The 21,403-nt window shown below is 36.9% G+C and overlaps 1 protein-coding gene and 1 long non-coding RNA gene across 5 annotated transcripts in view; one reads left to right on the plus strand and one right to left on the minus strand.

Moving 5' to 3' along the window:
• Positions 1-882: 882 nt before the first annotated feature.
• MIGA1 (mitoguardin 1) overlaps positions 883-21,403 on the minus strand; it is a 36,476-nt gene continuing 15,955 nt past the window's right edge. The window contains exons 8-17 of one of the 2 annotated variants that reach the window (XM_042873489.1): positions 13,197-13,297; positions 8,499-8,617; positions 8,246-8,318; positions 7,814-7,900; positions 7,590-7,688; positions 7,169-7,303; positions 5,822-5,875; positions 4,489-4,605; positions 3,978-4,139; positions 883-3,846 (exon numbers count right to left, since the gene is read on the minus strand). In XM_042873489.1, the coding sequence (XP_042729423.1) occupies positions 3,793-3,846; positions 3,978-4,139; positions 4,489-4,605; positions 5,822-5,875; positions 7,169-7,303; positions 7,590-7,688; positions 7,814-7,900; positions 8,246-8,318; positions 8,499-8,617; positions 13,197-13,297 (1,001 nt within the window). In that variant the 3' untranslated portion in view covers positions 883-3,792. Of the gene's footprint in view, positions 4,140-4,488; positions 4,606-5,821; positions 5,876-7,168; positions 7,304-7,589; positions 7,689-7,813; positions 7,901-8,245; positions 8,319-8,498; positions 8,618-13,196; positions 13,298-21,403 lie in introns of both variants that reach the window. The other variant, XM_042873488.1, reaches the window with a different exon arrangement.
• The window catches only part of LOC122181159, a 32,973-nt gene continuing 13,124 nt past the window's right edge, over positions 1,555-21,403 (plus strand). For 2 of the 3 annotated variants that reach the window (XR_006179370.1, XR_006179369.1), the window contains exons 1-3: positions 1,555-1,825; positions 5,157-5,452; positions 21,103-21,240. This is a non-coding gene — a long non-coding RNA (uncharacterized LOC122181159). Of the gene's footprint in view, positions 1,826-5,156; positions 5,453-20,458; positions 20,509-21,102; positions 21,241-21,403 lie in introns of those variants that run through there. The other variant, XR_006179371.1, reaches the window with a different exon arrangement.

Raw genomic sequence — 21,403 nt, forward strand, 5'->3', positions numbered from 1 at the left:
CGGGGCTGATAACCACACACCCTCAGCCTTTGCCAATCTGAACAACAGATACCAATGCTAAAACACAGTATGTATTTCAAAGGACAGCACAGAACTTTCCCCCCGTGCCATGGTCAGAAAAGTTGTACTGCCAAAGTCAGGGCACACATGCTAATAGGCAGGCATTCAGTTAGCAGCCTTCAGCAGACATACACCCAAATTTGCTCGTATCAAAACATATCTGCACTGCTGTTGTGCATCAGCAAGGATTGGACGCCTTCCTTAAGTTCTATGTTTCATTACCTGCCCTCCAGGGAAGCCTTAGCTCATGTAGTGGGACTATTTGGAAATAAACCTGAGAACAAAACAAAAAACAGCTCCTAAAACCACGAAAAGAGATAACAACCTGACAGAAATAGAAGAATGCGATTAAACGACACTGATTAGGGCAGAGATCTCAGCAGCAGACCAGCCACTGCCTTTGTCACACCTCTGATACCTGCTGTGTAGGCAGCACGGCAACCATCCTTGGGGCAGGGTTCTCTTCCTTTGTTAAGACGTCCGCCTGAGTCACCTGTTTGACTTCAAGGGCTAAAAATTCCACTCTTCAGCTTCGGGTGGATTGCTGGCCAATGTGTTGAAAATTGATCACTCCTTTGCACCATAGAAGCAGAATGAAACAGGTCTACAAAATCAATTTAAACTGGACAGCTGATCCCATTCCATTCCTTTTTCTCATATGTTCAATATTGTCATATTTTTGTTGGATTCTAAGAAGCAAATTTAAATTTCAATTCAGATGGCTAACTGGTATTAAAACTGCTTCATATTAAATATTTTTACATTAGATGTCAAGGATTGTGCAAACTCAAGTTTTGGACAGTTATCCAAACAAGTAATGTCACAGCATTATTTTATTTAGTAACACAACCGCAGTTCATTTTGGCAATGGGAAGCTCACGGATATGCTCACTCCAGCACTTGATTTGACACATTTAGCTTGACAGAAACTAAAGACTACAAAAGACAAGTATAATAACCATTAAGAATGCATGTGAAGTGAGATGATTATAACAACAAAATTGCAAATGATGTAAATACTCGATTCTTCTATGGTCCTTACACATTCAACATTTCTGATCTTAGCTTCAGTTACGACAGAACAGGACAGCTTTTAAATTTAGCTTGCTCTTATTAGCACAGAAAGTAGCATTCAGAACTATTTGAAAAGAGGTTATGAACTAAATTCTTACTTCTTAGTTATGAATTCAGTAAAGCCACATCATACCATCACTGCTTTGGTGCAGCTCTGGCATTTGAGTTTTCAAAGGTGGCAGACTTGGAATTCTTCAGTTGTGTGGCAGTTATCAACAGATACTCCTTATGTCCCCTCGAGCTCAGTTGTATAAACCTCGGCAAGAAGGCAGCTCCCTCCCACTTCAATTCACAGCTCTGCTTTTGGAGCTAGGAAGGGCAGAATATGCAAATGCTTTTGAGGTCCAAAAGGTCCTGAAGGTATCTGCATATGCACATTTCTCTGCTCCCCTTTTTTCCCCCTTCCTCCCTTCTTCTCTCTCTCCTTACCTATTTCTTTCTTCCTTAATTTCATTTTCTTTTCTTTTCTCTCTTCTTTTTTTTTTCCAGAAAGTTCACATAAATAGAAGCCAAAGTCTAAAAGAAACATCTATTGTTGATACCTCTCTGCAACCAGATGCTGTAACTCCTATTCCGGATGGGAAGCATCAGCCTCATTTCTGACCTGATTCTACAGACTTCTGAGAGCTCTGTGATGTCATGGAAGCATTCCTGACCTAAAGGGATACATTTGTTGAACCAAAAATATCAGGTACTTAACCACTTTCTAAATATTTTGGCATAGCATATTGGTTTTTGTTTTAAATTCTTTCATTTCTGACAGAAGACCACAGAATTAAATCCTTTGGAAACAGCCTCATATCAGCGCTGTTGAATAACATTTGGGTCGTACTCTCTTCTGGAGTATTTTATAAATACAAGAATTGCTCACTCAGGAATTTACTTTTGTAAAAATGTGTATTTCTGCTTTTCTGTGATGAATGCTAAGGTATCATTTTCTCAACATTTTATTGGACCAGACAAACTAAGCTTCCTGTGACACACCAAGTGCCCAAGTGGTATATTTGGTGTGAAATATGCCATTTACTCTCTTACTGATTCTGAATCCAGTTTGACACCTTATAGTTCAATATAATCCCACTGACAGACTGCAGAAAGCTGTCATCAGACAGGAATTTTTGAGCACTACAATGAGAGGAGATAAGTATGCTTAAGATAAATGAGAAGGGTGACACAAACTTCACGTTCTGGTATTGCAGATATTATCAACTGAGAAAGAGAAGTACAGCAGAGTGCCAAGTTCAGCAACCTGAATGGTGGAAACAGTGCAACAGCAGCATTTGGAACTTTTATTTTATTACACATAGAATTATAGTTTTGGGTTTTTTTTTGTATTTTTTGTTTTTTGTTTTTTTAATATAATCAGTTGGCATTTCACACAAGTCATATGATACTTTTTCATCATCTTTATCAAATGAACACGACAAAAAGTTGGCTTCAGTAAAACCTATGGAAAGACACTGGCCCTCATCTTCAAGTACCATCAGTTTGGGTTATTTGTGCAACAGCAGTTGAAATGTTTCTAATCAAAGTTTGCTTCAATATGTTACATCACAACAACATGCTCCTGAATATCTGAATGTTTAGAATTAGTCTATAATTAGTCTCATTACTTACTTAACACAGGCTGAATTCTTGTAGGCTGGCTTTGTGTGGCCAAGAATACATCAACGTAGTTTAAAAGCTAACTAGAAAACACTGTTTCAGTTCAAAGGAATTCAAGACTATAGATCATTATTAGCTTTAACACAGTCAAAATGTTGCTGCAAGTTTTCTCATGCCTCATTACTGTATTGCCTCCTAACCAATGTTAAGGTTTCCATATCCTGAGCCACCACACTTTTGCATGTTAACCTTTATGGCCAAAAATCACCACATTTCCTCCCAAATAGATAATTGACCTCCTTACAAGGAAGGCAGGAAGACGTAAATGCTTTTAATTACAAAACACTGCCCTCGATTCTGTTTCACGATTAAAAAATTATCATGATTTAAAAACGTATTTTGAAATGCTACATAAGAACTAAGAATTGTATCCATCACCACCATTTAAAGTCTTTGCAGTTTTAAAAAAGAAAAAAAAATATTGGTGAAACTAGCACAGCTGTTTGGATATAAAAAGTGGTCTCATTCAAACACCTTCATGATTATTAGATTTTGTGCAAAAAATAAAGCAAAAAAATGCATACTGGAAGTCATTACTGCCCAAATAGTGCCTGCATCACTCTTATACTGTAGTACAAAACGACTGCTTACATCCACACAAATGTAACTTCAGGGCAGTGGCAACATGTTCAGTTTTGTGACTGTGATTCCTTTATTGCATGTGTCACATGAACCAGAGACTGTATAACTGTATATACCCCCACTGAAACACCTCCTTGGCCTAGACACATCATGACTTTGAGACTCTGTAGTGAACATTTTGTACTGTAAGCCTTTACATGAGACACATCCATCAGCTCCACTTACAAATTATCTGTGGCAAAAGTACAGTATTTCATAAATAAACTTTACCAAAATATTACAGAAAAAAAGCTTTGGGATACATTAAATATAAACATGATGTCAGCTGAGCTGCACATTTAATTTAGATATATACAACAGTATGCTCACCAGTTCTTTTTGTAGATGTGTATCCTCCCTGAGTCCTTTTCCTTACTTAACAACATGGTACATTGTCAGATGTTTGCTCATTAACAGCAGTGAAAGCTTTGGGGTGGGAAAGAAAGGTGGGAAGGAGCATGTCAAAGTGCACTCCATCTCATATCTCATGGGTTTTAAGCTTACTGAGCCTTTGCTTCTAAGAGCCCACTGGTCATCACATGCCCATGACCACTTACACAAGCACTGGCATGTTTCAATGAATCTGCTCCAAGATAGGCCATCAAAAGTTCAGTGCGTCGGATTAATAATTGCATGAGGTCTTCAGCCAAACTCTCCATAGTTGAGTATCGTACCTTCTCAAAGTCAAAGATGTCTTTGAGGAAGAAAAGCACTTGATCCTAGTGGGGGGGGGAGGGGGGAGAAGGAAAAATGTGTGTTTATTTACAAGAAGAAAAAGGAAAAAGCATGCAATGTTACCTATTTCTTGCTCACATTTCACAAAACCATCCATTTATGTATTCTTCCAGTGCAGAGATATAAGTGCACTAAAATATACTTCATAGAACAGTTCTAAGCCTAAAAAGCTTAGTCAATATGATAGTAAATATTTCCATCATTTTTACTGTTTGCTTTAATTTTAGGAAAATACAAATGTGTGCCTGTAAGCAAGATCCTCATTTCTTTTCTTCCACAGGATTTTTTTTTTTTTTAATTAAGATAAGTGGTAATGAAGAAGAAGGGACAAACCTTGAAGAAGCAGCATAAGTCATAAAGGGAATTTCTAGGACCCAAAAAACCCCATGCCAAAACAGGGCTGATATGTTCACATATAGCATAGAAATGAGCAAAAAATCCATCAGGTACCTGGGGATGTAAAAATTGGAGAGTTACACAGTACATTTAAAATAAAGCCTTATTACATAAAACTGTGTTTAAAAAAGCCTAAAAATCCCACCACTGCAGAGTTGTGGCAACCTGGTAACTCTACCAAGCAACTCTTGTTTTAGAAAAGTGGTGCTGGTTTTCTTTGTAAGCTTGTTTGTTTTAAACTCCTCTGGTACTTTGCATTATTAGGAATAAGGTAAATAAGTTCACGACCAACCTACTCCGATTCTCCCACCTGACAGATCAGATAACTTTATTCAGTTACTCCTGTTTGAGATCCTGGCTGAATCTTGTAAAAAGTAAGAAATTGCATTTGAAGCCGTCTAGAAATTAAAACGCCTCCTTACAATTCCATTCTAAAAGTTAACTTCTGCTATTGGAAAGTAGGAATCAAGTACAGATCTAAATACCCAGTTATCCCCTTCTCCACAATGTTAAAAGCTTTGCTAATATTAGGCTCTTCCTCTACAGACGCTCAAATACAACAGTTTAATTGTTTCCTGATTTTCTTTTCCATCCTTTTTGTTCAGGCACGCAGTTTGGAATCACTAAAGTTGGGCTTCCTCAGCTGCAGTATGCAAAATCACTTCCAATGGCTATGGCTGTCCAGCAGAAAAGCTCAACTTCGCTTATGAACAGAATATTAGAGATGGAGGCATTTGCCTTCAGGTCTCATAAAAACCCCTAAAAGCAAACAAAAAGTGGAGCTGCTGTCACAGAGGAGTACTGCTTCACAATCTGCAGTTTCTTCCATGAAAGCCAGAATGCCAAAGGGCACTGAGGGAGGCTGCAGCACAGATCCGGCAGTCCTTGAGGGCAACTTCAGGTAAGTAAAGAAATGGGACTGACTTACAGTTAGCTTTGGAGACGGTGCAGGGACACAGGGTTGAGAATGTCCCTAATCAGTGACCTTGGTCTGCAAAAATCTGAAACACACGTGTGGACCCAGAAATCACAGATTCTACTCTCAACTATTTTTTGGCCTAAACTGGTTTGAGAATTTTTCAGGTCAGACTTTTTGCTAAAAAAACTCGTATCAAAACCCCACAAGCTAAACTTCTTCAAACGACAGACTTGTTGAAACTAATATGTCTACAGGAGTAAGGGTTGATCTGTAATTATTTTTTCCAAAACAAGGCAGAACTTCGTGTTCTTTGGAGTAGCTTTGGTACATATAATTTGCAAAGCAACTTACCTTCATTTGCTGTCTTTTCTGCTTCAGTACTGACCAACAGCTCGAAGCCACAGCCTAGATGTAAAAAAAAAAAAATATAATAATAATAAAAAAAAATTAAAAAAATTTAAAGTGTCCATTACCATTATAAAACATTATAAAACAACAATTATAAAAATTTTCATCTAAAAAGCACTGATGTGCAGATGTTATATTTCTAAATGTCCTTCTAGTTTCAATCTTGTGATAACACAAAATTTTCAAGTATAAAATATCAGCTGATGCCAACAACTGATTTTACAAAGTGTTCATATTTGTTCATATTTTGAAATCTTTCTTTGTTACACTTTCCTTAGATTAATTAAAATGTGATTTGGCACCCCTGACTGTTTTTTGGTTTGTTTTTTTTTACAGTCAAACAGTTAGCAACATCTACTCAGTTTAACTGAGGGTCAGTCCATTATATACCAGAAAGTGTGCTCAGACATCAGTAGTTATTTTAGATACTAAATAGCATGTGAACACATCGTAATGTCCTTTTTACTTTTAGCAAAAACATTCCTGCAATAGCTTTGGATTCAGCGAAGTAGTTTTGTCCAAATATGGCTGTGTATAATACAATATACCCATATCAGAACTCCTCTTTTTCCCCCCTCATAGCTTCTAACAGAATTCTATCCCCATCTGATTCTCCATGCGTACTTGAAGATAATTCACTATTCTCAAAATGCTGTTATTGCATACTTACAATATGTGTGTGTGTGGGATGGCATTGTGTTCATTTACTTGTACCTGGAGCAGTTCATGCCTTACTGCTAGCACTCTGGTTTATGTACCAAAATCTGGATCTAATATCTAAGATGGGGCTAACAGAAAATTCCCTTGTAAAATTTTACTTAGAGCAAACATATTTTTGCAGGTCAGGCTAAAGTATTTTCCCCAATATACTCAACCATCTTATATATTTTTGGCAGAGTGGTAGCTCTTAAACTGTGATTACAAAAAAAAAAAGAGTGATAAAACAATTTTTTTTTTCTGCTGAAGATACTTCAGGTATATATTCAGTACATATAATTGTAGTGGAAGCTGAATTAGTCTTTACACTGAAGGAGCACATAGATTCTTTATTTCAAAATTAAATGCTTTTATCAAGATGATATACATAGTCTTTATTATGGAGCTGATGGATTTATTCTCATTCTTGAGAATCCACTCTAATAACATAAAGCACAGATCACCAGAAGAATAATTTCAGGATATACAGAATTTTATATCAGAATGCTCACACCGATGTTATATTCATCATAGCATCTACTTATACTGATACACCACAACAATACCAGGATTATGAAAATAACAAATACTTACTGTTTCTTTAAAAGAGGAATTCAGCCAGCGGTTGTTTACTACATTCTGTATAGATATTGGTGGATTTTCTAAATCTTCAAATGAATCCATCAATATGAAGTCCAGAACAACATCATAAAAATTCAAGTTTTTTACCTATATTAAACCAGAACATGGTCTAAGTAACTTAGTTTCACTTTCAGCAGTGGAATTCAACATGCATCATATTCTAACTGTTTTAACACACAGATGTAAAGAGAAGCAGAACAAAATGTAAATGCTTTCTGGTACTAAAGTACACTGGTGGATGCCATTTCTCTAAGTCAGGATTGTTAGGCATGACAGAGTTGACTTTCCCACAATTCTGAACTGAAAAGAATTATTTTTGGCTGCTACAGTTGGCATAATTGAGGGTAAAAACACTTGAGAAAGTCACACTCACTCCTCTAGCAGCAAGTTCCATTTCAGTATTATCCCAGTGATCCGTTTGTTCCAAGAAATATATCATTTCATCAAAGACATCTTCAAATTTCTTTGGATTCTGCAAAGTAAAAGCAAAGAATGTCAAGCAAACCTAACACAAGAGATGGTTTATTTACATTATAAAATGAATTATGGTAGAAGTTACTTTAGCAGTGAAACATCAGTCAAAAAAAAGGCTTTTACCTTTCGTGCTCTCACAATTAGGGCAGATAAAATTTTTCTTCCACTTTCAGCAAGAAAAATTCTGTTTGCTGTTTCTGAAAGAATTATCTAGAAAAGGTTTTAGAAAACATGGACATATTCATTCACAGATTATAGCAAGTGATCTTTAATTATTTCGATCAAATTTAATAAAGTTTTCTTCATTACAACCACTGGTATAGTAGGCAAGTTCCCAAGAAGTCTTTGGTGCAAATATTCCAAATTTTGTTCAACATAAGATTGGGATGCCCCATTTTAGAATTACAGAAATGTAGAAATTATAGCAATAATTAAGAATATGCTTAATTATGGGATATGTTATTAAAACATTTGCATGAGTACTGCACAGATAGTGGCACTTCAATGTCATGTGTCTTAGGTTTAAGAAGGCAGATGACTTTGCTTTCTGCTTACCTGGAAAGCTTGTCGAATACAATGAAGCTTAGCAAGGAAGTCGCTGTCCCCAAGACATTCAAACATTTCAGTCCTAAGAAAAATTAAAAAAAATAAAATAATAATAATAATCAAAAACATCAAATAAAGAAGCACAAGAAAATTCAACTACAAAAATGCCCTGTATGAGAATCCTGTATTCTGCACAGAATATTTAATTTTATTGTTTTCTTTTCTTGCAGATTGTTAAGTAGACAAATCAATACATTAATACCTTAATACTCGTGAATAAACTTTGCCTTCTTCTGCTAAGTGCATTGCTTCTTCATACAGTGGGCAATGGCAAAGGGAATCTAGCCCATAGGTATTACGAACTTCTCTATGCTCCGTAAGCTGGGGGGAAAAAAAAAGTAACATTCATTAAAGGACTTGCCAAAGTTTTCCTGATCTTCTAATAAAGTTGTATCCTTTTCTGTAGCTGCTTTAAAAAAAAAAATAACATAAGAAAAGAGGGGGCAACACTGAGCTAGTAAACCAAAGTGGGGCACCGTGCTATTAATAGGGCTGTAATTTCGTGCCTTTTAAAATCTGAAATCTACAGCTTCAGGTTTTGATTTGTAAAAGTTTAATTCATAAACTTGCACCTGCTCTGATTTTCACTAGTTAGATCTGATGAGTCTCCATGCGGTTCAAAGAAAGCAAACTAAGAAAGTTGTAAAGACACTGAAAATACAGAATAATTACATTATGAATATCTTCAGGAAAGTGGAAGTGATAACTTTCTCCCACAGCTGTTCTTGTTTCCCTCGTCAATATGTCTTCAAAACTCTAAAGCCCACAACGATAGCTTGTGTCTCGATGCTCTGTGCTGCACAACAGCTTCTGGAGTTCACAATGTACGTTGCTCAATGTATGTTGTATGGTGCTCAGACACAAACCTGTTTTCTACAGACAGTTTGGCTTTAAGGCTGTACGTATTAGTGATGAGTTGATGAAACAAATGTAAAATATCAAACCCCGGAACCTGCAATAGCTTTTAAACTCGGACCAGAGCAGTTAAGAAATACAAACAGACTCAGTGCTTTTGTTTGCCAACCACAAGTTGTTTCTTAACAAATAGAAAAAATTCTCAGCTGTGCAGAAAAATCTTTTTGACTACCAAAATGACCACCTACGTGAAAGTACCAAAAATACGCAGTGCTGGCCCTTTTAGGAATTCTTGCTTGCTTCCTGTAATAAAGAGGTCACTTTACTGGTGCAGTCAGCTTTCCTTGCATTCTGAGAAATGATGCTTATCCTGTATTAAAAAGATGAATGAATTATTTCTCTGGCTATCTGCATCTTTAAAAAGATTTTTCTTTTATATATTAATTCTTCCCTCCCTTTCTCCACGTGTTTTATGAAGTTGTTAAACAGCTCCTCATGGTTTTTCATGGAGAGCGTGCTAGACTGCAAGACATGTTCTGAGATAAAGCAGTAATCCATATGACATCGGGTGGACTAAATGAACATATGAGGAGTGACCAGGATGAGAATGATGAATCCTGAGAAGATCAGATTAGCAAGAATAGGCACAACTCTGAAAGTCAGTCAGAAAACAGGAAGGCACATCTTGAATCTTTGTAATGGAAAAGGAAAAGAAAACTCATTAATAAATGCTATAGAATATACATTGTTATTATTTGCTAACACCATTCCCTCCGGAATTCTCTATTTTGGGAAAGAAATAAAACTTCTGTTGGGAAAGCAGGAAAAAGGCAACACTACTTTTCAGTGTCAGAGCACTTCTGGAGCATGTTCTGGATCTAAAATTCTGTCTTAGACATTCTGAAGGCTGCTGTGCCATTTATAAATAGGTTCAGACCTATAGAAACTGGTATTCTTTCCCTGTTATCAAAGCCTGTTGCTTCCTGCACTACTTTGTTTTTAACAGATTTGAAGCAAAGAAGACAATCTTCGTAAAATAATTATGTGGGGAGCAGACAGGAAAGGACAGCTAAGGATTTTCTCACAAGTCTTAAAAATTTCCTAAGCTCTGGGCTGAGATAACATTTCCACAAAGCAAAGTTTATTTTCTAACAGAACTACAAATTCAGTTGCAATCAACATAAGGAAGTAAGACATCATAAACACAAGTGTACCAACAACACAGAGGCAGCAATGAAATTCACTGTCAGGGAGACAGGAAAAGAAGAAAAATGGAAAAGAAGCCAGAAAAGGTGGAGACCTTTTTCTGGCACACACACTGTTGTATACTTGCCAAAAGAGGCAGCTATTTTGATCACACAGTAGGTGAGAACACAAGAATATGAAAAGCATCCTAACTCTCATAAATGCAAGCTGAGAGCAGTCTCAAATAAGGATGAAAACACCATTATTTATCACAGTAAGTAAACAGTACCAATAACTTAAGGCAAATAGTTATGCCTACTGTTCCTTCTGCAGTGCTTCTGAGAGGCCTATCTGTGTTTTGGAACAGAAGTCTGGCTGGGATTGGGAATGGCACCTTTATGAGGATTTTTGCACCTATATATTATGCCAATCTGGACACCTGCAATCATCAAGGCCATGATCCTCAGGATCCTCTTGAGTATCGGTCATAGCCAAGATGAAATTCTAGCATACCCTACTGCTCCTAAAGTGCTCATCAAAAGGGGTTGTGATTTAATCCTTGCCAACTGTTCCAGTTTTGTACATTTCTTTTACTGAAAACTATCCTCCTGTGTTTTGTCCTAATACGATGCAGCACAATACCTGTAACCTCCTAAGCAGTATACATACCAATTTGCATCATATCTACCTGTGGCTTGGTTTAGGATTCCCCATGTCTTTGCTTGTATTCCTACTGAGGGCAGTGAACTACATTTGACTTGTGCCAGCACAAAAACATGGAAACAGCTTCCAGTCTTTAAAATTAGAGAAACAGAAAATACTTAGTACTGCTACTTTGGACAGGATGCAATGCAGAAAGAAAATGAGTAACTGTCAATACAGCCTGTGGCATGATGTGACCAGAACAAAATCTACTACTGTTTAATTTTCCAGAAGGTGAAATTACTAATGATTCCAGTAGGGCAAAAATATACATGCACTTATTACTGTCTATGAACTTCAGATAAACATTTCTATTGGCAAAAGCAGTTTGGGATGGTTGCTAAAATTGGAACTGCAATCATGGAGCATAGGATGAAAGAACAAATGTCCATTTGCCAAAGAAACACTGAAAGCTGAAAGAAACTCAGCCCCTTAACCTGAAACATTCCGCTTCTTTGCATCTGCAAGAACAATATGCGGGAAGTTGATAAGCAAGATGAATCTGTGTGACACCATCATCTCTAGAATAAAAAATCTGGTGTATCAGTTCTAATCCAGTTACTTCTAAGTGATCACTGTTCTCTATCACTAGCTGAAATACTCTGAGAAGCAGTAGTTATCCCTTGTGATTGCAGCAGTTATTTTCAGTGCTAATTTTAAACATTTTCTTGCACAGGATGAGCAAAATTTTACATTGAGGTAAATATTCCTGAGAGAAGATAGCTGGCGCTGATTTACAACTTTGTTTTACTATGCAACAATGCCCCAGTATGCTACTACTACAGAGCCAACCAGCTCTATAGCTCAAGCTCAGAAACCCATATTTAATCCAGGAGTTTGGTGGTGTTCCAATTTGAACAGTATCATTCATGGTTTTGCTAATCTTCAGAATTCCTCCTAGCAGCTGAAAATCTTTTAAAATCCTTCAGTAAAATCTGACAAAGGACATCAAAGAGCATGTTCTATTTGTAAAGGCTAGAACAGCTGAAAAGGAAGGAACCTGGTCATAACTTTCTTCTGATAACAAAGAGTTGATGGAAGAGGCTTTGAGGTATCAAATTGTGGAGACTATTTTCAGGATAAGTGAAGACAAGAGAAAGGTGTAAGGCTGTTGCAAATTTTAACTCAATTGTTTCTTTAGCAAATATTGACACAATTCAGCTTCTGGATGATCATTCCCTGAAAGTGATGCATCCTATTTTTTTTACTGTTAAGTAAAGCAACATAAATGAGTACAGTGGATTGTTCTGATCTTTGCATACCTGCAAAAATAATGGCAAAGCATGTGTATGCAATTTTCTGTCTTTTTCCAACTGAGTTCAGTAGCTTATTTATAGTGCATATATGATAGTAATGTTTAGTGCAAATATACCCAGAGACCAATTGCTTTCTCTGTAATTTGGAGAAGAGTGCTATTCAAAATCACTTCAGCTCATGAGAGACTATAAAGTGAGATGTTCCTCATTCAACACCATACATTAAATTCTTCCAAATATTTCAAGGGAGCTGTAGCATATTGGAGCTAACAGGCAATATCATCTTATCCAAAGATTATTTCTTTATGCATCCTTTGCAGACTTATCTGAGAAGACGAGGGGAAATCAGATGAAGAATACAGCATACTGAAACAATACCTACCAATCACCAATAATTTCTTATAAGAAGAAAAAAAAAAAAAAAGACTCCAAAGAAGGCAAAGACAGCTTCATACCTAATCATATTATCTAAGAAAGTAGAAGAAAATAGAAAAACACAATTCATGGAAAGAGGATAGCCTCCAATTGGTTATGCCTATCTAATCACAAAAATCTGAGATACTTTTAATAGCAACTACTTTTTAGAAGGACTTATAAAACATACTGCCAGATAACCATCTTCTTTCTTCCTCCTCCCCTCCTCTTCCCCCCCCCCCTCAAAAAAAAGCCACCAAAAAACAGATAATAAGCAGACTGATTCCAATTTCATTAGTCCAGCTAATAGGAATCTGGTTACAAGTAAGCAAGATAAGGATTGTTTGCTTGTTTTTTCTTTCTCCATAAGAGAAAAATCCTTTTCTTGCAGTAATTTGGAAAAAAAAAAAAAAAAGAAAAAACAAAACTCTTTTCACTATTCAAATAAATCCATTAATCTTTCAAGAATCTATCTTCAAGAGTCTTACCTCAGCTGTGGAAACAAAAGAGTCCGTCGATGCAATGCTTAATGTATCTCGAAGGCAAAAATCATCCGTGTTATCCTTTACAGTAATGTCTGTATTTTTATCTTTAAAAGAAATTCAAAAAGAAGAAAAGATAAATAGAGTTCTCTGATAGCTTAATAGCTTCAAGCCTTTTAAGTATATTTTATATATGTTTTCATGTAGTACTTCTTTTGGAAAGCACAACATCGTATAACTATGAGAATACACACTTCTTTGACCTGCTAATATACATGTATGAGTGCGCTTTTTTCTGTCTTTAAAGGGGACTTAGAAACATCATCTGCACAAAAAGGAAGAGATAAAAAATTTTCCAGAGGGTTTCGTTTTTTTCTTTGATAAACCTCCAAAGATCTTTCTACCTAAGTATTCTACTTTGCTATATTGATCTGGATCCTTCACTTGGCTGCATCGTGTAACAAAGGCTCAGTGTTTTAGTATCAGGAAGTACTATTTAAAACAAAAAAGCTATTAATAAAAAAACAGGCTTCAGCCTCACTTAAATTTTGTTTCACTGTCCAGTTCTCATGCCATTTTCTACTTGATGGCCTTCCAGCAGAGCCACAGAAGTTTTCAATCTTCACTGTATCCCCTTTTTCCTCTTTTCCACTGCAACATCATATTCAGCTGCACTTCCTACAGCATTAGAACTCTTGCCTTGAAAATAACTGATGTTTTATGCTTAAAATGACCTGCAATACAGTTTCTCTCAGTTTTCCTTTATTTTATTCCCAGATGTCAACTGCAGCACATCTTGCTAGCATACATGGCTTTGTTTTCTATATAGAAACACTTTCACTGAAGGATTAAATTCATGAGCCAGTAAGTCAGACTTTGGCTTGATGTGCCCCGTGCTGCATTCTCAGTAGAGCACAGGCATTTATTTTGGGTTACTTTACCTTCAGACATTACACATGTGCTGCTAAAAGTCTGTTTTATTTCCAGCAGTCAACAGCAACCAGCTACCCAATGTCATCCAGATCTGTTGCTATGGCAATACTTTATAAAAAATGCTATTACATCACAAGTGGCCTCATGCCAACTTACTGCAATGGTTTACTCATCAATTGAAGTGCTACAATTCACGTATCTTAACTATTATTTCAGTGGTTGTTATGGTTTCATTTGCTATGGACTTGGAATGACAGGTCAAAAAGTGTACATAACAGTAAATATCTATCTTTGAGACTATTCACCAAGGCAAAAAATTGGTAAAAGTCTGGGCAAAGACTTCACTAGATGCTGCTGCACTACACTGAGTTAGGCAGACTCCGACTTGTAATCACAACTTCACTAACTTTCATTTGAATATCTTTGATTCTCAAATCCTTCTTAACAGTTTAGTCCCTCTTCCAATCTCTCAAAACAAAGAGGAAAAGTACAGCAGCATCTGAGTTGATTGAGAGTCAGTTGTATGCTGGAATCTGAAAAGCTGGAACAGAAAACCAAACTGTGGTCTGTAAAGCATTTGCCTGCTGTCTGGTGAGAGCAGATGGGTAAAATGATGTTTCCTCCTCATTTCTACCCATAACTTGCATTAATATCCCTCTGATAATATTAAATGCTTTTCTAATACTTCTCTTTCACATTAGCAGTTACTGAAATTGCAACAATACTTTTAAACACAGGGCTGTACAGCCTGGCCATGGATTTTTCCACTGAGCCTCTCATTTTGGCTAAGATGTTCTCCATAATAAATTTGCAATTAAAACAAGAGTTTATACATCTCAGAACTAGAAAAGCTCTCTAACACCTGGTTCAAGTGCAATCCAAAGAAATACTGTTCTCCTGACATTTCCAGTCTATAAGCAACATGCAACACTTACTTCATGAGAAGTAAACAGCTCTATTCATAAGTAGCAACATAAATTACAAACTCTTATGAGAGTAATGCACGTGTGATACTGTTAATGATGTTACTGATGGCTTTAATCAAGATGTTAAGATAAGGACCCAGGCTGTTATGTACACAAAGAGCAGTTGTCAGGCAGTCTCGTGTGTCAATCCAGTCTCAATCCCATGAAGTCTCTGCCACCCGCATAGGGAAGATCCAAGATCCAAGTCCCAGCTACAGTTAAGTTTCATACCAACTTTATATGGTACAGTGGCCAGAAATGTAATGCACATCAGGTTAGAAGAATGGAAGAAAATAGCCTATGTCAGTGAGGGATTTGATTCCTGATCAAATATGTTTTGGGTCAGTCTAAGAAGATGACCAAAAACATATCTAACTCCAAGCTGATTCGTTACCCTAACCAGAAGGATGCAGTAGTGGGGAAACAGGATGAGGGAAAGAAAAAAAATAAGAATTACTCTAAAATTTTTACTCTAGTGAACATTTCTAATTAACTTTTTTAACTAAGGCTGTATAACTCACTGTGGTAACATTAGGCTGTTTGGCTTTTTTATTTAAAATCAGAATGTAAATAATTTACGTTTGCTGAAGGAGTCATAATTCCAATTTTCCTGATATGGGTTTAAAACTTTTACCTAGCCAAAATCTTTTTAAATGTTTGCTGAATATGGATAATTTTCCATCCCACACACATACAAAAAATCTTTGTAACAAAAAGGCACAAAATTTGCAGGCTCTGACAAAATATTTATTCCTAAAAGTTTGCAAATAATTCTGATACTTGGACAAGTGATATGCCCATATAAATACACGTTTAACCAAAACAAACAGTCCTGGTCAGCTACTGATGGCTACCATAGCTCCAATACTGTAAGATACCTTAGCCTTGCAGGTGCTCAGTGAAACCCACACTGCACAGAAAACACACCATTGTGAAAACAGTGGTGTGAAAATTCAATTGCAGCTGGAGTACATACCAAACAAGCACCAGGAGAACACTCTTAGACACAAGAACATGAAAAAAGAGACAGCAGCACAATGAGAATCCTGGAATGAACAGCTGCAAGAGGAACCCACCCACACGTGGCTGCATCTGCTGGTACAGTCATCCCAAGTTCTTACGTAGACTAGTAGCTGAAAGAAAGGAATACCAGCAACTCTGTGAGCTTCAAATATGCTTCACTTATTTGAGAAGCTAGGGAGTTATTTAGGGTTCATTTATATTTGTAAAGAGGATGAAATGGAATTTCAGATGTGTTACTGACGACAGTAATTGCCATAAAGACTCTAAGCTGTAGTGCTTTAAAATACCTAACTGCCTCTAAAGTTAGATTAAGGGGATTCCAAAACTCTAAGAACACAGAGTATGGCAAAAACTTATGAAATTAACCCCAGCTTTATAAGATTATGCAGACAAAGGTAATGATAACAATAAATAATAGTGTTTAAAAAATTAATTATTTAAAAAAAAAAAAACAAAAAAACTCAAACCAAAAAGCCACCATCACAAAACAAACAAACAAGAATAAAAAACACACAAAAAATCCAACCACCTCATACCTATAACATACTACTCTGGGATTCTTCTTTGTTTGGTCTCTGGTAGGTTCCCAAGCCACGACAGACCAAAAAATTAAATTCCTCAACTCTCAAAATAGCATTTGACCTTAGAGATGGAATTGCACAGAAATCAGCTATTTAGCATTCATTTGAGAAGAATTCACCTACAGATAACATTTTCAATTCTGAAAAGTGTATACATGTTATCTTCTCTATTACCCCAAGTGAAAAGTGGTGTGAGTTTGCATGCAGCAGCTAAAAAAGGAAAGCACTTATCTGCTGACAAAGAATTCACCGAGAGTTAAGGAACCTAGTTCTGAATGCTACCAGTAAAGCCATGGCTTCCTATTGTCCCTCAGCCACTCGCTTCAGCAGAACACGATGGGTGGGAAAGCAGGATGGGGAAGAAAAACCCCTTCTGTGAAATAATTACAGCCAGCTCCCGGGATAGACGCTGGAAAGGAGAAAACTCTGCAGAGAAATTCACCTATGAAAAGTCAGGGTACACCAAAAGTAACACATTCCCTCTGCTCTGCCAGGCTACCCCAGACAGCCACTGTGTTTTGCAAAAGTCAGATCCCTTGGGTGCGTGGCTTCACGCCTAAGCAAAGAAATTACAATAGTTACAATAATCAAGCTGAGAAAGCACAGCAACATGAATTACACACAATTCAATTTCAAAAGAATGTGTTGCTGTCTTAGCTGGATCACATGCAGCAGTGTTTTGTCAGCACTGTTGCTGAAGCATCAGAGGCAGCTTTATTTACATTTATAAATAGTCATAACGCTGACAGTGTTGACTGAATATTCTTTAAAAAGTCATCAGTCCTACCAAATAGTTACTAATGTATTACATGAAGTCTTCCAGGATGCAGCACCTAGAAGGCAGTGGATTTTTCTACTCATTTTAAAAACATGGCAAGAAGTAATCTTTACCTTCCGATGGAACTTTCTGATGACTGTCATACAGCAGTTGTTAAAGTTTGGCCACGGACAGAGTAGGGTGACCACAGACCACTCTTGACTGAACAGGTATCATTAGGTTCCTCATTTACGTTCACCAGTAACACAGATATCTGCATGAGATGGTGCTTATAGCTGGGGGCATTTCACTTTACTGGATATAAACAAAGCTGCTATTGCCTAAAACACCTGCCCAGGTGCAGTCACCACCCCTGGAGGTGTTCAAGAGATTTGGAGATATGGCAGTGAGAGACATAGCGAGTGGGCATGGTGAGGCAGGGTTGATGGTTGGACTGGATGTTCGCAGTGGTCTTTTCCAAACTTAATGGTTCTATAACTCTATATGTTAGATCAAGGTTTTCTGAAAATATCAAACCAACTCCTGTACCCTACCAGTATGTCAGCATGCATCAGCAAAACATTTCTTGCCATTTTTTGTCAGGATTGCTTTGATGCAGACCCAAGCACGCTAAGCAAGAGCTAATCAGAGATGCATTTAAAAGAAAAAAGTAAAAAATATCACACTCCAGTGCTGATGGCCGCCCACTTTGACTGCTGATTTGTGTCTCCACCTCCAGCAGGCTCTGTGGTGAGCATACAACTTCTGCCTGCCAGTGCTTGACAAGGAGCTCAGCCACCAGAGCAGTGGTTCAATGGAAGGGAACAGCTTGGACATGGGACAGCATTGACTACTGGGCATTCACAATTTCACTTTTCTCCTCATACTCATAGATCTACACAGACCTTAAAGGCAATCTTTGGTCAAGCTAACTAGTCGTCTGATCATAGCCTTCTTAACAAATGCCTCAGTAGTTTTCAAGCAGACAACTGTCTGGAAAAAGATGAAACTTGCCTAAAACAACCTTGTAATCTTTAAGAGATTTTCCACATACTTCAGAAAGAAATTAAAGCAATTTCCAGAATGTTTGAAATAATTTGGTTATTTTCAGATCTTTGTGATATTGACTTTGTCCATGAAGTTCTGTTATCTGCTGACCATCACATGCTTACTGATGTATAAAACAGAGCAAGTTGGCTGCCGCTTGTACATTCTAAAACAGTAAAATCAAGTGCCTTGAACGTTCTCATCTAGCAAAGGAAAACACAGCACAAAATGCCTGTCCAAAAGTAATCATTGCAGTCTAAGTAAACATCAAGTGTACCTAAGACAAGAATGTTAGTATGGTTTATTTCCTGTCTATCAGACACAGCTACATTAACATGGGTCTGATGTTCTGAATTGCTGGTAAATGGAATTATTCTTTCAAAACTTAGATTTGCTAAACAAGCCTTCCACAAATTTCGTAACTGAATATTTTCTGATAGTATTTTTTGAAAGGTCAGAAATTGATAATCAAATTTCTTGTTGTAAAGAATGTGAACTGAGAAAACTTTCTGAATAATTGTGGCATGCTTTATTTTAAAACCAAAATCTCAAACTTGAAAGACTTCACAGCGTTACAAACTCTCCATGTCTCAAAGAAGAGGCAAGATAAACACACATGGTGCTTATTGTTCAAATTTGAACTTTAAGAAAATACAGAAGCACCTAATATGTACTTGATAACCTGAACTAATGCATCGTACATGCAGACAGCTCAGAAATCAGTTTAGTAAATATAAAACAAATGCTTTCTATGCCTAATTCTAATTCTCTGCCGAATGTGAATCTAAGTGTCTGAAAAAAATTTGAGATTTATATTCTGTATAAACTACGTCTCACTGTTAAGTCTCTGTCCATAAAACTTATTTTTCATTTCTTTGAAAACGTAGACTTTGAAAACACAAAACAAAGTTGTCACCACATCCCCTCATAGGAGCACTCTGCTCTCCTGTAGTTCAGAAGGCATACCATCTATTCTGGCCATAGCAAAGTCTAGTCTGAATTCACATGATGCTTATTTTAAAACGTGGGCTGTCCACTGAAGATTTATAGCACAGCACTGTGAAGATTGCCAGATGCCTTAGTCATCAGATTTGAACGTCACTGCCTTTTCTTAGTTCTCCACATCTTAAAAACAAGCACAACCTGCCACTATTTTTGCACATGCACTTTCTGCTGACAATAGAATGGTCTGTTCAGTCACATACAGTGCGATACCACATTAACTCACTGTGATGCAGAGCAGATTCAAAACGTAGCACCATGTTTAAAGGAGAAGGAAATACAATGTTAACTTTGAGGTTTATACATATAGAATCAGTTCATTTAATATGTTTCCTACATCAGAGGCATCCATAAGCAGTTTAGGTAGAAAAGCCTTCTCACCGGACTTGAAAGCAGTCTCAAATGTAAATGAACTTGTCCCTTTGGCCTCTGTCTTAGCATACCTGGGTAAATCTAACAAAATTCTAAAAGAGAAAAACCACAACAAGATATCTGCACAAGTTCATTTCTAGTGGTACCTCTCACTCCTTTTCCTGGCTGAAACTTTGAAACGGTCTGCCTCATGACATTCTTTAAATAGCTTTATATAAATTTTGTATACTAGAATATAGACTATTCTGCTGGACAGTCTAAGGGTGTGGGATCATCCACCATGTTCTCTTTGAAGTGACGTTTTAAACACACGATTGTTGGAAAGGTTTTTCTTTAGCCATAGTATTATGCTTAAGGGATATTTGCATTTCAAAGTAAGAGAGAGAGACTGACAAAAGGAGCCCACATATTCATTTGTTCTTACATTGAAAGAAAAGTGTACTGTCTAGCAGTTGGTAATAAAAATGTATTTTAAAAGTACAGAACACTTTGCTCCTGAAATGTGATCACGTTAAGATGCACGTGATCAGCTTGCAGGACTGAAGGCAGTGATAAGAAAGATAGGTGGGTACGTTTTTATCCCAGTAATAGGCATTAAGTTAGGAAGACAGAACCAACTACTGCTGGCACTCAGTCAAGTAAGTGGCAATAAAAATCTACAAATACGTATTTTTTTATTGGGACTAACGGATTCTGTATTAAAAAGCAGACTGCCTCAGGGCAGGAAAATGTTACAGTATTGTGCAGACTGCAGTGAATCTGTTCTGGAACACAACTGACTTCTGCCAACCCAGTTTCACACAGCATTCTCTTCAGGAACCTAAATTAGCAAGGTACACATGTAACTTTAAACACTAAGATTTAAATAATATCTGAAGTACCCCACAGACTAAGGCCCGTTTATATTCCTCTTGCTCTGGACAATAAGAAAGAATTAGACAAGTATCCTTAAAAATTAATACTGAATTGAATAAAAAGTTCTTCCTCTGAATTACTGAGATTGTTAAATGCATTAGTAACGACACCTGAATTAACACCTGAATTATATTTAACAATCGGTGCACCCAACCTGCGACACTCAACACTGCTTATCAGCTACTCCAGCATATGTAGTTCAAGTTGCAAACTAGTCAGTATATTATTTATTCATCATTAATTAAAAATAAAGTCTGAATTGCATCTGTTCTTTGCGATCTGGAAATACTTACATGTTTGCCTTTAAACATTTGCAGGCATTTCAGCATGTAGAACAAGGACAGCTTTAAATAGCAGTAGAGAGAACAAAGCCTCGTGTGATCAGCATGTGCTCTTGAATCAGATACTCCTGAATCAGATACTCCACAGCACTTTGCTACGAACAGGATTATTAGGTAAGATGGGACATTGTGTACAGAGCAGACATACCATCAAGTAAGACAGGCTTTTCATAGTTCAATCTCAAAACCACAGTTCTGTAAGTTTCTGTGATGAGCAGATGCGTGACTGAAAACTGATACAAAACACAAATTTTACTCTCCTTGTTGTTCACAGCAC

The sequence above is a fragment of the Lagopus leucura genome, unplaced genomic scaffold (genome assembly GCF_019238085.1).
Source record: "Lagopus leucura isolate 7727_CA_CO unplaced genomic scaffold, USGS_WTPT01 Super-Scaffold_100009, whole genome shotgun sequence".
In the NCBI taxonomy this organism is placed as follows: domain Eukaryota; kingdom Metazoa; phylum Chordata; class Aves; order Galliformes; family Phasianidae; genus Lagopus; species Lagopus leucura.